The 14,131-nt window shown below is 35.4% G+C and overlaps 1 protein-coding gene across 1 annotated transcript; it reads left to right on the top strand.

The window, feature by feature from the left end:
* Positions 1-6,157: 6,157 nt before the first annotated feature.
* Positions 6,158-10,836, top strand: LOC134252133 (uncharacterized). Its single transcript, XM_062734570.1, has 5 exons — positions 6,158-6,213; positions 7,430-8,818; positions 9,027-9,222; positions 9,370-9,531; positions 9,778-10,836. Exons 2-5 carry the CDS (start codon positions 7,487-7,489, stop codon positions 10,725-10,727), a joined length of 2,640 nt encoding a protein of 879 aa, XP_062590554.1. The 5' UTR covers positions 6,158-6,213; positions 7,430-7,486; the 3' UTR covers positions 10,728-10,836.
* Positions 10,837-14,131: the final 3,295 nt, after the last annotated feature.

Below are 14,131 nucleotides of genomic sequence, written 5' to 3'. Positions count from 1 at the left end.
GTCATGCATATCTCTGCATGAAAAAAACAGCTTTTCAAATTCTGTAACCATATTCTAACCCTTTCAAAACACTCATTTGAGCTTTTTGGTTTCCTTAACATGTAACGTCTGTCGTGACGTGTCGTCCATCTTTATAAGTCCACTTTTTACATTTTTAACTTCTCTAGAACCACTGGGCCAATTTTACCCAATTCATATAGAAATATGTATATTTGTATGTCAGACTGTCCATCTGTCTCAATGAATTTAACCTTGGTCATCATGGTCATATCTACTGAATATTAAACTTATGTATTAGTATTTACCTGTGAGAATGGCATGGTTTTTTATGCGCCCGGACACAAAGGCCGTATATTGTTTTTGTCCTGTCTGTTTGTCTTTTTGTCTGTTTGTCTTTTTATCTGTTTGTCTGTCTGTCTGTTGTCAACTTTAACCTTGGCCATAACTTTTGAACAATAAGAGATAGAGACTTCATATTTGGTATGCATCTTCCAGTAATAAAGTCCTTTCAAATGACATCAAGGTCAATGACCTTGTGACCTTGACTGTGACCTATAAGCTAAAAATAGCTTTTTCCACTGTTTGTCATAACTTTTTGACCATAGGAGATAGGGACTTCATATTTGGTATGCTCTACTCCACTAATAGAATCCTTTCAAACAACATCAAGGTCAATGATCTTGCAACCTTGCCTGTGACCTATATGCTAAAAATAGCTTTTTACACTTTTTGCCATAACTTTTTAACCATAGGAGATAGGAACTTCATATTTGGTATGCATATATATCGATAAAGTCCTTTCAAACGGGCAAGGCCAATGATCTTGTGATCTTGACTTTGACCTATATGCTAAAAATAGCTCTTTACACTTTTTGCCATAACTTTTGAACCATAGGAGATAGAGACTTCATATTTGGTATGCATACTCCATTGATTAAGTTCTTTCGAATGACACCATGGTCAATGACCTTGTGACCTTGACTGTGATCAATATGCTAAAAATAGATTTTTTGAACTTTGTTGCTGCCGGGCGCATAGTGTTTCACAAACAAATCTTGTTTTTTTTTACCTGTGACCTAGAAGTTAGACCTACTTGCAAAAAAATTAAATTGTTATAAATTCATCATTTTGAAGGAGAAAAGTTAGGGCATTCATATCATAATGCATGTATATTATTACCTGTGATAAGACCTTTCCAAATAAATCATGATTTTTACTCTGTGACCTTGAAGAGGTCAAGCCTCTACTTTTCAAAAATGTTGCATTTGCTTATAACTTTTGATTGAGATGAGATATGACTCTCACATTTGACATATACATTAATTACTCATAAGAATTCAAGGTGTTTCCCAGCATGTGATGCTTTTTTTTACCCCTTGACGTTGATGTTTTACATAATTTTCAAAATATTTAACTCTCCTACAAGATGATTAGGCTTCTGAGTAACATTAAGGAAGACTTCAGGGAAGACAGGGCTTTTTGCACAAAAAACGTCATTTTTCGACCCATATTTGACCCCCCAGGGCAAAATCTGAATTCCAAAACCTTACTGCACATCTACCTGACACCACCAACCATCTCCCAACAGATGATTAGGCTACTGTGTAAAATGTAGGAGAAGTTCAGGGAAGACGGGGCTTTTTGCATAAAAAATGTCATTTTTTGACCCCCATTTGACCCCCAGGGCAAAATAAAAATTCCGAAACCTTACTGCACATCTACATGACCCCACCAACCATCTCTCAAAAGATGAATAGGCTGCTGAGTAAAATGTAAGAGAAGTTCAGGGAAAACGGGGCTTTTTGTATAAAAAACGTCATTTTTCCACCCCAATTTGACCCCCCTGGACAAAATCTAAATTCAGAAACCTTACTGCACATCTACATGACACCACCAACCATCTCCCAAAAGATGATTAAGCTACTGTGTAAAATGTAGAAGGAGTTCAGGGAAGACGGGGCTTTTTGCATAAAAAACATCATTTTTCGACCCCCATTTGACCCCCCGGGGCAAAATCAAAATTCCGAATCCTTACTGCACATCTACGTGACAACACCAATCATCCCCCAAAAGATGATAAGGCTGCTGAGTAAAATGTAAGAGGAGTTCAGGGAAGATGAGGCTTTTTGCATAAAAAACGTCATTTTTCGACCCCCATTTGACCCCCTGGGGCAAAATCTAAATTCCAAAACCTTACTGCATATCTACATGACACCACCAACCATCTCCCAAAAGATGATTAGGCTACTGTGTAAAATGTAGAAGGAGTTCAGGGAAGACGGGGCTTTTTGCATAAAAAAACATCATTTTTCGACCCCCATTTGACCCCCTGGGGCAAAAATCAAAATTCCGAAACCTTACTGCACATCTACATGACACCACCAATCATCCCCCAAAAGATGATAAGGCTGCTGAGTAAAATGTAAGAGGAGTTCAGGGAAGATGGGGCTTTTTGCATAAAAAACGTCATTTTTCGACCCCTATTTGACCCCCTGGGGCAAAATCAAAATTCCGAAACCTTACTGCACATCTACATGACACCACCAATCATCCCCCAAAAGGTGATTAGGCTGCTGAGTAAAATGTAGAAGGAGTTCAGGGAAGACGGGACTTTTTGCACAAAAAACGTCATTTTTCGACCCCCATTTGACCCCCCGGGGCAAAATCAAAATTCCGAAACCTTACTGCACATCTACATGAACCCACCAACCATCTCCCAAAAGATGATTAAGCTACTGTTTAAAATGTAGGAGGAGTTCAGGGAAGAAAAGTGTGACAGACGGACGGACGGACGGACGGACGGACGGACGGACGGACGGACATGAGTAACAACAATATACCCGAACTTTCTTTAGAAAGTGCGGGTATAATGAGCAGAAATATTTTGAAATGTTTAGGAGTGTTACTGGTGATTGGTTCAGGTAACTGCATGTTTATCATTTCAAGATCTGTTTATTTTTTTTTTATTTCACTCGAGGAAAATTAAAATCACTCTCTGGATGAACATTAAATATACGTACATATATTTGATTATATATATTATGTTTATTCACCAAGGGGGCATGAACAATTATTACAAAATGATAACATTGATTACTTCTATATTAAGGATAATGTAACATGACTTGTGATTAAGTTTGACATTGAGAAGTGCATCACCACACTGGATCAAAAGCATATATAGAATGATAAAAGAAAACACAATTAAATAAAAATTATAGATATAAGGTAGATTATATGAAATATTGATTTTGAACTATGTTTATCATTTTAATGTACCAATAAAAAATAAGCTGTTGGTAATAAATATGGAATTTATTCATGCAGGAATTTGCAAAGGCTGTCTGAAAAGTTACAGCAAAGATGTCTCCAGTTTAGACAATGAACAGGATTCTCTATCTCATGTAAGCATAAAATTTAAAGTACTGGTGTATCATTCTTTTCATAAACACAATACATGTATTCAGTAAGCATTGACAAATGATCATGATAACAATTTTGCTTATGTGTCTGTGTGAAACTAAAAGTTGAAGAAAACAATTTCCAATTTGCCAAGAGAAAAAATACCTCCCTAAAATTAGTAAAACGAGACTTCATACTATAAAATGAGTGCCAAATATATTAGCTGCAGATCTGTAGTGATATGGTTTTATATATATGTCTTTGACCATAACGCTACAGAGCCCATAATGAAAAAAAAGTGCAATTGACTGCGCAATAATTTTTGCGATTTTTTTGGAGAATTCCCCCACTTTTCAGCATCGGTCAGTTAATTACCCTTTACTCCCTAATTCTAAGACCATTATTTAACTAATCTGTATATTTTTCCATCTCCCAACCTTTTAAAGTCGTCTCTTCAAGTGATAAACTCGCTTGATTAAAATAATTTGTTAGATTGCAAAAAATTAACTTAAATGAGTTTATTGCATGTAGAGACAACTATAAATGGTTGGGAGATGGATCAAATGTACATATTGGCTTCAGAATGTGTCTATAGAATTAAGGAGTGAAAGATAGTTGATTGACCAATGCTAGCTAGAAAGTGGAGAAATTCTCCCCAAAAGTGCGCAAAAAATATTGTGCAGTAAATTGCACTTTTTTTTGCATTACAGGATCTGTAGTGTTATGGTCAAAGACAAATTATATAAAACCATAATGCTACAGATCTGCAGCTACATATAATTATCAGGCGCGGATCCAGGAATTGGAGTTAGAGGGGGCGCCAAAATAAGGCAAGGGGTCTGGGGGCCGCCATGAGGCCCCCAGTGGGTCAAGGGCAAACCCCTGGTGGGGGCACAGCCCCGGGAAGCTCCTGCATTCTAGAGATTTTGTAGGGTAAAAATGAGGTCTACCAAGTCAGTGGCATAGCATCGTTTTTGAAAGTGGGGGGGGGGGGGCCCGCCAGAGAATTCTTTTTACTACTGTAAATCACTATATATTCGCGAGCACTTTATTTTCGCGTAATTACGCGAGACAGTGTGCTCGCGAAAATTTAATTCTCGCGTATAATAGCATTCCTTACAATTATATAGAGCAATAACCACAATTCGTGAAAATTTTGTCTCGCTAATCAAGAGTCAATGACTATCTCGCGAAAATAAGGTGTGGCGAAAATTAAGTGATCTACAGTAACTTGAAAAGTTGCTTAAAGGAAAAAGTTGCCGAAGTCGAAAATCCTATTGTGTGTGTGTGTGTGTGTGTGGGGGGGGGGGGGGGGGGGGGGTATAGGTCAACTTTTCTCAGTGCCAACAACTTTTATTACCAATTCTAATACTACATTTTCCGTAAATCACTAAAAGTGAGGGGGGTAAACCAGGCTTTCAATTGACATTTCTGTTCTATAAGTAAGGTTGAAATTTTTTTCTCAGTGCCAACAACTTTTATTACCAATTCTAATACTACATTTTCCGTAAATCACTAAAAGTGAGGGGGGTAAACCAGGCTTTCAATTGACATTTCTGTTCTATAAGTAAGGTTGGGAAAAAAAGTGGGGGGGGGGGGGGGCTGGCCCCCCTGTTGCTACGCCCCTGCAAGTAGACATATTTACATTTTCCAGACGAAACTTTGATTGATGCTAACTTTGACAATTTTAGGGGGAGGGGGGGGGGGGGCTGGGTGCGCCCCCTTAAATCGGCCACTAATTATATATGTATATATATGGATGCTTCATAATTTTTTTTATTTCTTAGCTCACCTGAGCCAAAGGCTCAAGTGACTTCTTCTCAAGAACCACTGGGCCAATTTTGACCAAACTTGGTACAAAGCATTCTTGGGTGAAGAGGAATTTAAATTATTAAAATGAAGGGCCAAGTCCCTTCACAAGGGGAGATAATCAAGAAAAGTCAAAAATAGGGTGGGGTCATTAAAAAATCTTCTTCTCAAGAACCACTGGGCCAGAAAAGCTGAAACTTATGTGGAAGCATCCTAGGGTAGTGTAAATTCTAAATTGTTCAAGTCATGACCCCTGGGGATTGGGCGGGGCCACAATGGGGAATCAAATTTTTACATAAAAATATATAGGAAAAATCTTTAAAAATCTTCTTCTCAAGAACCACTAGGCCAGAAAAGCTGAAACTTATGTGGAAGCATCCTGGGGTAGTGTAGATTCTAAATTGTACAAATCATGACCCCCGGGGGTTGGGCGGGGCCACAATGGGGAATCAAAGTTTTACATAGAAATATAAAGGAAAAATCTTTAAAAATCTTCTCAAGAACCACTGTGCCAGAAAAGCTGAAACTTATATGAAAGTATCCTCAGGTAGTGTGGATTCTAAATTAATCCAATCATGGCCCCTTGGGGTAGGGCGGGGCCACAATGGGAAATCCCAGTTTTACATAGAAATATAAAGAATAAATCTGTAAAAATCTTCTTCTCAAGAACCACAGGGCCTCAAAAGCTGAAACTCATATGGAAGCATCCTTGGGTAGTGTAGATATTAAATTGTGTAAATTATGATTAGTGGGGTAGGGTGGGGTCACTATATGTATTACAAGGGGGAAATCTAGTAAAGAACAGAATGGTCAAAGCTTCTCAGGTGAGCGATGTGGCCCATGAGCCTCTTGTTTTTTTATTGTATTTGAAAATTTTTTTTAAACCTTTCCTCACTTCTTTTATTTTTTTTAAATTTTATTTTGCAGTATGCTGTATGTACTACTGGAGAGTCCCTAGGATATGATCTGAGAGAACATGGTCATCTGCAATATTATGATAATGTAAGTAACAATTTTGTATTTTATTTCCAGTAATGTTGGACCACCTTAGCAATACACTCAAGTGACCTTTCTGATTGAAGTGTCTTGTGTCTGTATAATTTTCCTTGAATTTCTGCAGCAATTATAAATTCCTGGAAACATACAGTTTTTAACTCATCTGAGCTGAAGGCTCAAGTGAGCTTTTCTGGTCAAAATTAGTCCTTTGTATGTTATTCTTGTTGTCGTAGTAGTAAACTTTTACACATTTTCTTCTTCTCAAGAACCCCATGACCAATTTCAACCAAACTTGCCACAAAGTATGCTTGGGTAAAGGGTATTTTAATAAGTTTGTTCAAATGAAGGTCCAAGCCCTTTTCCAAGGGGAGATAATTATGAATTAATGAAAAATTAATGGCATCTTTAAAAAATCTTCTCCAGATCCATATGGCCAGGAAAAATAAAACTCATGTGGAAACATCTTCAGGTAGTGTAGATTCAAGTTTGTTCGAATCACAACCCCAGGGAGAAGGGAGGGGCCACAATGGCCGATCAAATGTTAACATAGGAATATATAGTATAAAATCTCTAAATAATCTTCCTCTCCAGAACAACTGGGCCAGGAAAGATGAAACTCATGTTGAAGCATCCTTAGGTAGTGTAGATTCAAGTTTGTTCAATTCATGACCCCAAGGGAAAGGGCAGGACCACAATGGCTGATCAAAGTTTTACATAAGAAAAATCTATAATTGGTGATATTAATGTATGGAAACATTATCAGAGTTCAATTATAGTTTGCTCATATCTGACATATCATGACCCCTGGGAGTAAGGTGGGGCCATTATGAGCAATCAAATCTTTACATATAGATATATAGGAAAAATGTTCAAAACTCTTCTTCTCAAGTATAGCAAAATTATACATATGTACATGTATGCTTTAATTATTAGTGACATTCTCAGGTAATAAAAAATTCAAATCTGATCCCCTCCCCTTACCAGTAAACTTTTTAATATACTGACCCCCCTATCGCATCTATCCCCTTTCAGCGCATCGCACCTCATTGAAACCTTTGGCTTCATTTTCTAGTGCCTACACATATATTTGATGCATGCTACGCCACTGCCTTTCGTAGCCAGGGAATACAATAAATGATCTTAAACATCATTATAAATTTGCTGGCATAACATGTACAATTATTTCAGATTTCATTCTAACAATTAATTTTTCTTCTTACAGGATTCAGATGTACCAAATTCCCAAACTCTCTCGCAAATATCAACATATAGTGATGAAATGGAAACAACCTTGCAGAATGCAAATGAAGTATTGAGAATGGTAACTGGTGGAAAGGCAAGCCCTTTGCGTGCACAGCTTCGCACAGATATTTCATCAGCAGGGGAAAGTACCATACGTTACTATAAAAGAAAAGCAGAGGAGTCTGTGGATTCAGTTCTCAATCTCATAGCTCCTGGACAGTCTTCAAACTTGAAGCAGCTAATTACAGAATCAACCAAAGAGCCCTCAGAAGATGATCTCATTAACACCATCCTGAGAATATATGAAGAAACAACAAACAATCAACTATGCAACCAAATCCTATCGGTGGTGTCCAAGAAATTAACCAAAGATGAAATTATGCAACGACTACCAGGAATAACGAAATACAAAATAGATCAAGCCAGACTTACATCAACTTCAATAACTGCCCTGGACATGAAAGACAGAGAAAGAAGACCACGAGAAAAAATGGATGAAGAAAAGATGCAACACGCTATCAACTTCTTTTTTGATCCTTGTTTCACTCAAATTGTTTCCTACGGCACTAGGGAGCTGGAGTTTGATACTGGGGAAAAGATCAGAATTCCAGATGTCATTCGAACTGTTTGTCATGCACAGATTGTACAAATGTATTTGGCTTTCTGTAAAGAAAATGAATTCAAACCTTTAGGAAAAAGTTCACTTTTCAAAATTCTAAAAGCCTGTGCTGCCTCAAAGAGAAAAAATCTTCATGGGCTGGATAATACAGCTGCAGATGGAGTAGAGGCTTTCCAGAGTCTCCATACGTTTTTGAATACATTAAAGAATCATTCTCTGATGTCCGCTGAATTACACAAAGAACTAACAACAGCTTTAACTTCAAGTCGCATCTACTTAAAAACAGACTATAAACTCCATATTCAAGAATCAGACCTATGCGCAGATCATTGTATTAACTGGAGTTTGAGCGACAGTAATAATGAAGATTTTCAAAATCCGTGTGACCATTTCCATTCCTTAAAGTGTGACAGATGTGAACTTTTGAAAGATGTCTGTACTGAATTGCATAAGATTGTCAACAAAATGGACAATGGTATAGACAAAGATGAATACACCAACATCATATCAGAAGCTATGAAGAAAATTCTCAGGTGGAAATCCCATATCATACGAACAGTGAACCAAGATAGGTATCGCACGGATGTAATTGACCATCTAGATAAAAATCAATGTGTATTAGTTATGGATTGGGCGATGAAATTTGTTCCACAGAGATATCGGGAAAAGCAAACAGATTGGTTTGGTCAAAGAGGAAGAAATTGGCACGTAATTGTCTGCATATATACGGCTGAAGATGGATCAATTAGTGTAAGTGCATCACATGTTTCTTTGAAAAATTTCCATGTATTTTTTTTAATAATTATTTTTGTAATTGTATTGCAAGCACTTTAAATCAAAATTTGGTTGAAAAACAAAAGGGCCATAAGTACAAAATTAACTCTACCTAACAAATGAATATTGGTATGTTAATAAATCTAGGTACTTCATCTAGTTATCATTTTGGTTTGATTTGCAGCATAGGACTTTCACTCATGTGTTTGATGGTGTCAAACAAGACTGGTTTTGCGTAGCATCATTGCTGGAAGATGCGATTTGTGCAATAAAAGATCAACTGCCACATATTCAAAATATAAGTCTACGTTCCGACAATGCAGGATGCTATCATTGTGGATTACTGTGGCTCTGTTTACCAGAAATCAGCAAAAAAACAGGTAATATGTGAAATAAATATGTGAAAGAACAACACAATTTCATTAAATACAATTAACAACAAAAAAGTTGACTGCAAGTCTAAATGTCAAGATCATGATGATGTCACTAGAAGGTAATTTTTGACAGTATTATGTATCATTTTGTAGGAATACATATCAAGGAGTACTGTTTTTCTGAAGCACAAGCTGGGAAGTCATTTTGCGATTCCAAGATAGCACACATGCGAACAAAAATGAAAACCTGGGTGGCAAGCGGAAACAACATTGTCACAGCCTCAGACATGAAAACGGCTTTAGATTCAGGGAAAGGTAATTTTATTCACTTCTGTAGGAGTGCAAGTCAACCTGATTAATAGAAAAATCTGCTTCCCATTTCTGGGCCATATTTAAGGACTATATAAGTCTAATAAAACAGGTCAAAATTCAACAAAATTTGGCCTTGATTCATTTATAAATACATTGCTTATAGCAAACTTTGTTATTAAATAATTGGGAAAGATTGGATCTTGTGAAATACCATGTAATAATCTTTCTACTTCTATTTTTCTTATAAAGGTGTTGCTGGTTGTCAAATTGCTGTATGTGTTATAGACACTTCCAAACAAACCATGAAAACCCATAAATTAAAAGGTGTAAATGATTACAGCTATGTGGGATTCCAAAGAGATGGGATAATTTTGAAAAAAGCATACAATATTGGTAAAGGACAATTCATTTCCTATGAAACACTGGACAAGTTAGCTTATGGTAAACAAAAATACCATGAATCAGGTTGTACAATCATATCAGGATTTAGTTTACCCTTAAGATTAACTGGAAAAATTGAAGGGCGACAAAAGTCAATGAATCAAGAGTTATTTAGTGAAACAACTAATATTCAGGAGGCTGTTAATAATTCACCAAACTGCATTGTAAAAGAAGAGGAACATGTAGATTCCTTCCCTACAACATTTCACTGCACAGTTGAAGGATGCGTAAGAAAATTTGCTACTTTCAAAGGACTTGAAAATCATTTATTAATTGGCAAGCATTCCCTGCAGCTACAGAAGGAGACAACATTTGATAAAATCAAACACCAGTGGGTTAAACTGTGTAATGAACTTGTGTTTTCAAGCAAAGTGAAGACCGTGTCATTTGAGTGTAGTTCCAATGACCTTCAAGTGAATACTATGGGATGGGGTTTAAAGGAAAACAAGACAATTTCAAGATTTCCTGAAAGTGTCAAGAATTTTCTTGTACGCAAGTTTGAAGAAGGTAAGACAACTGGGAAAAAATGCAACCCTATAGAAGTTGCTGAGGATATGAAAAGAAAGAAAGATGTAAATGGTGAACATGTTTTCAAAGTTAATCAGTGGTTAAACCCCACCCAAATAACCTCATTTTTTTCGCGCCTAGCCAGCAAAGATCCACAAATTCATTTGTTGAAGACTGAAATTGATGATGATGATTTGTTTGCTGCACTAGCTACCATTGACGAGAAAAATGTGATTGATAACATTGAGTGATTTATATCACAATACTATTTTGTAATGCAACATGAAAATTTATTACTTGTATATATGAAGTGTTAGATGAGAGGTCAAAGGTCAAAATTGTTCATTCAGTGGAAGAGCTTTCATTAATATGTATCAGCATATGCAGTTTATATATGAAATTATGTTCTTTAAAACTGAGATTAACACAAAGGACAAGTGCACTTAAGCAATACTTAATGGGCCCTTTTTATGTGCCCTTTTACTTCAACATATATTACAAAATCATTCTCTATTGGTAATAGTTAGATACTACTGGATATTTCTAATCAAAAAGCATGTTAAGCCCCACTTAAATCAGCATGGATTTGAAACAATTGAATATTTTGATAGGCCTATGGATACCCTATAAATCCGGAAAAGTCGTACCGAACCTTCTTTTTAGTTTCTTTTATGTAAATCAAGGGAATGGATATTTAAATCGATACTTGAACAATCTGATGGTGGATCATAGTCGGGCGCGTTTGCGGAATGATATTTCTTGCGCCAAACCTGTTTTTAAAAATATGGAATGAAGTTGTGTAGTTGCCTGTATCTAAAATGATTAAACAAGAAATTGGTACTCTTGCATTTGAAAAATTACAGTAATAGTTTCATTGAATTTGAAATTAAAAAGGAGTGTTACATGTATAGGTGGCTTTCAATACCTGTTTCATTGTCTTGCATGAAGGGTAAAAATATTTGACACTTTATGAACGACACTTAGATCTCCTTACCCTCCCGTGTTCTTAAAAACAAATATACATACAAACATCTCTAAGCGGCACGACTTTGACTTACTGAAACAAAACCTGCCTATGTTTAAAGCCATATATGGCGTATGTACAATGAAAATTATTGGACTATAATTATACGAACTTATTATTTGTATCATTACTTTTTATAAAGATAGAACTTTTCCGTAAATTACAAAATCTAAGTCAATTGCGTTATAAAGATATCACAATTTAATTTGGATTCTCTGAATTTTCTCCGACGGAAGAAAATACGAAAGATTTAAATAACACATTACAGAGAAGATAAAATCGTATTATTAGTTGAAACGAGGTGTTCTCCGTGTTCAGAATTGTATGAAAAGTTTTAATTTAAATGTATTTACTATAATTCTTTACTCAATTTGATATTTTTAAAAAATATATTTTTTTGATCAGTTACGCCATATATGGCTTTAAACAGGTCTGGACGATTTCTAAATAAGGAAGTCAAGAACGATAACCGGGAATTGCTATTAATACACAGAATAAACAAGGCACCAATCCCTCTGACCAATCAGATAACAGCATTTAGACAAACCCACGTGAGAATAAATAAAACAGGTGGTTTTTAAGTTTTTTGCTCAAAAGATTTTTCTAGAACAAATTTTTTGTAAACTTTATGCGCATTTGGGAATAATATAATATTTATGACAATTCTACCGTGAACAAACACGACTTGAAAGCTTGGAATACGTTTTAAGTGGGATAAAAAAAATCTATCTCTAGGAGTTAACAATCCCAAAAGTTTGCTTACGTTAAAAAATTGATATAAATACGGTAAATTTTCAGTTTTTAGAGCCTGACATAAAAATCTTATCGAAAAGATAACAGTCTTTATTATTTTTGAGTGTTTGTTACAGAATACTAGTAGTCTGATATGCGAGGTAAGATAATGGGATAAAACGCATTCATGTAAAATTACAGGATTCCCTTTTCTCCACGTTATACGCCTTTCCTTATGCCCATTTAAAGTCTGCATAGCTAAGTATTCGGCGCTCATGAAACCCGTGATAATGCAAAACTATATGTGTATACTCCATACGATAAACATACACTTACAGTGTGAGTTGATCTATACGCATGGAATTTAAGCATTATCGATGAAAATCGGACGGCTAAGCAAAATTATATTTACCATCATGTAATATATTCTGGTAATTGTTATAACTGAACTTGACAAAAACTTGCTGGTGCGATCTTTACCTCCGTAAACGATTACATTCTACCTTGATTATTTTTTTTTCTTTACCGAGATAAAAATGTCAAGGTTGTTCACGGTAAAAATGTGGGGGATACCTTATTCTTCAAAAGTGTTCATCTTACTGCTACAGATTTTTTGTTAAAAAAATCTTATTGAGGAAAAAAACAAAAGCACGTGTTATCTTTTTGTTCTTTTAAAATATGTTTTGGGGTGTGTAAAAATGCTGTTGTCTGATTGGACAGAAAAATAATTACGTGTACTTGATGTACATTTATAGCAACTTTCGGTTATCGTTCTTGACTTCCATATTTAGAAATCGTCCAGACCTGTTTAACAGTGAGCACTTTTGAGGAATGTTTACCTGGGTAGAACTCACGTGACTATCAGTATTTTAAATAATTTATTCCACACGTGGGTTCAACATGGGTCATACAGGTAAATAGCTCTCACTTGCTATAGGAAAAACATTGTACTTTTTATACATTTTTAATATTTTAAGTACGAGCCTAATCGTGTGCAAATTTCATACTTTCACACAAGTTTTAAAAATGTAATATGCGTCTTTTGTCAATCGCACAAGTTTGCACAACGTTAGGCTCATAGCTAACAAAGGCTTTGAAATGAATGACCGTTCTCGATTTACTATAGAAAATCGCCAATGTCGGCCGACCCCTACCACATTGTATAATTTTGCTCTTTGTATATTCGTGGATTTCAGCGGTAAAATTTGTTAAATGGTATGGTTAAGATATCAATTAATGATTTAAGATGAAAATTTTTGCTTAATTTGATTGTTTATTTTTTCACATTTTACCGGGGCCCATAAGTGCACTCGTTCTTTCTGATAAGTGAGATCAAGGTCAAAGAAAAGGTAAAAAATGATGATGCAGTTGAAGAAATGTCAGTTTTTAGTGACAGACAATTGTAAGGTACATTAGTCCTAAATTGAATGTTATATAAGATTGTCAAATCACATCTATACAGAGCTATAATTTACAGCTTTAAAAAAAATGTTTACACTCATTTAAGTAATTTCGAAGAAAAAAAAACTGTGATATTCCAGTTTTCTTTCATTGCAATAATTGTGCAGTACAATGTATATTGATTAATGTTTTAAAAAGAGGAATTATACGTAACATATATGTAGATTATTTTGGTGACAAATAATTGGTCACCTTGAACTGTTGTAAGACTTGTAAGGTTAAGTGGTTGTATAATTAGATTTATTTAGTCCATGACGGACTATAATGAACAGATTTAGGAACTAGCTCTTGCAAATTATTGTTAAAGATCATTTGCAATGTACATCAATTATATTTTCAAACTGTATTCAATATTGGTATTTGGCTGTGCATTACTTTGGGTGCATAAAAAGAAGGAAGCATCTTGAGATGCATCATTCCTGCTGATTGTTTTTGCAT

Source organism: Saccostrea cucullata, unplaced genomic scaffold (genome assembly GCF_032062105.1).
Source record: "Saccostrea cucullata isolate Sc308-1 unplaced genomic scaffold, CSIRO_AGI_Scuc_v1 ctg4038, whole genome shotgun sequence".
In the NCBI taxonomy this organism is placed as follows: Eukaryota; Metazoa; Mollusca; class Bivalvia; order Ostreida; family Ostreidae; genus Saccostrea; species Saccostrea cuccullata.
This window is presented reverse-complemented; position numbering and strand designations above follow the sequence as displayed.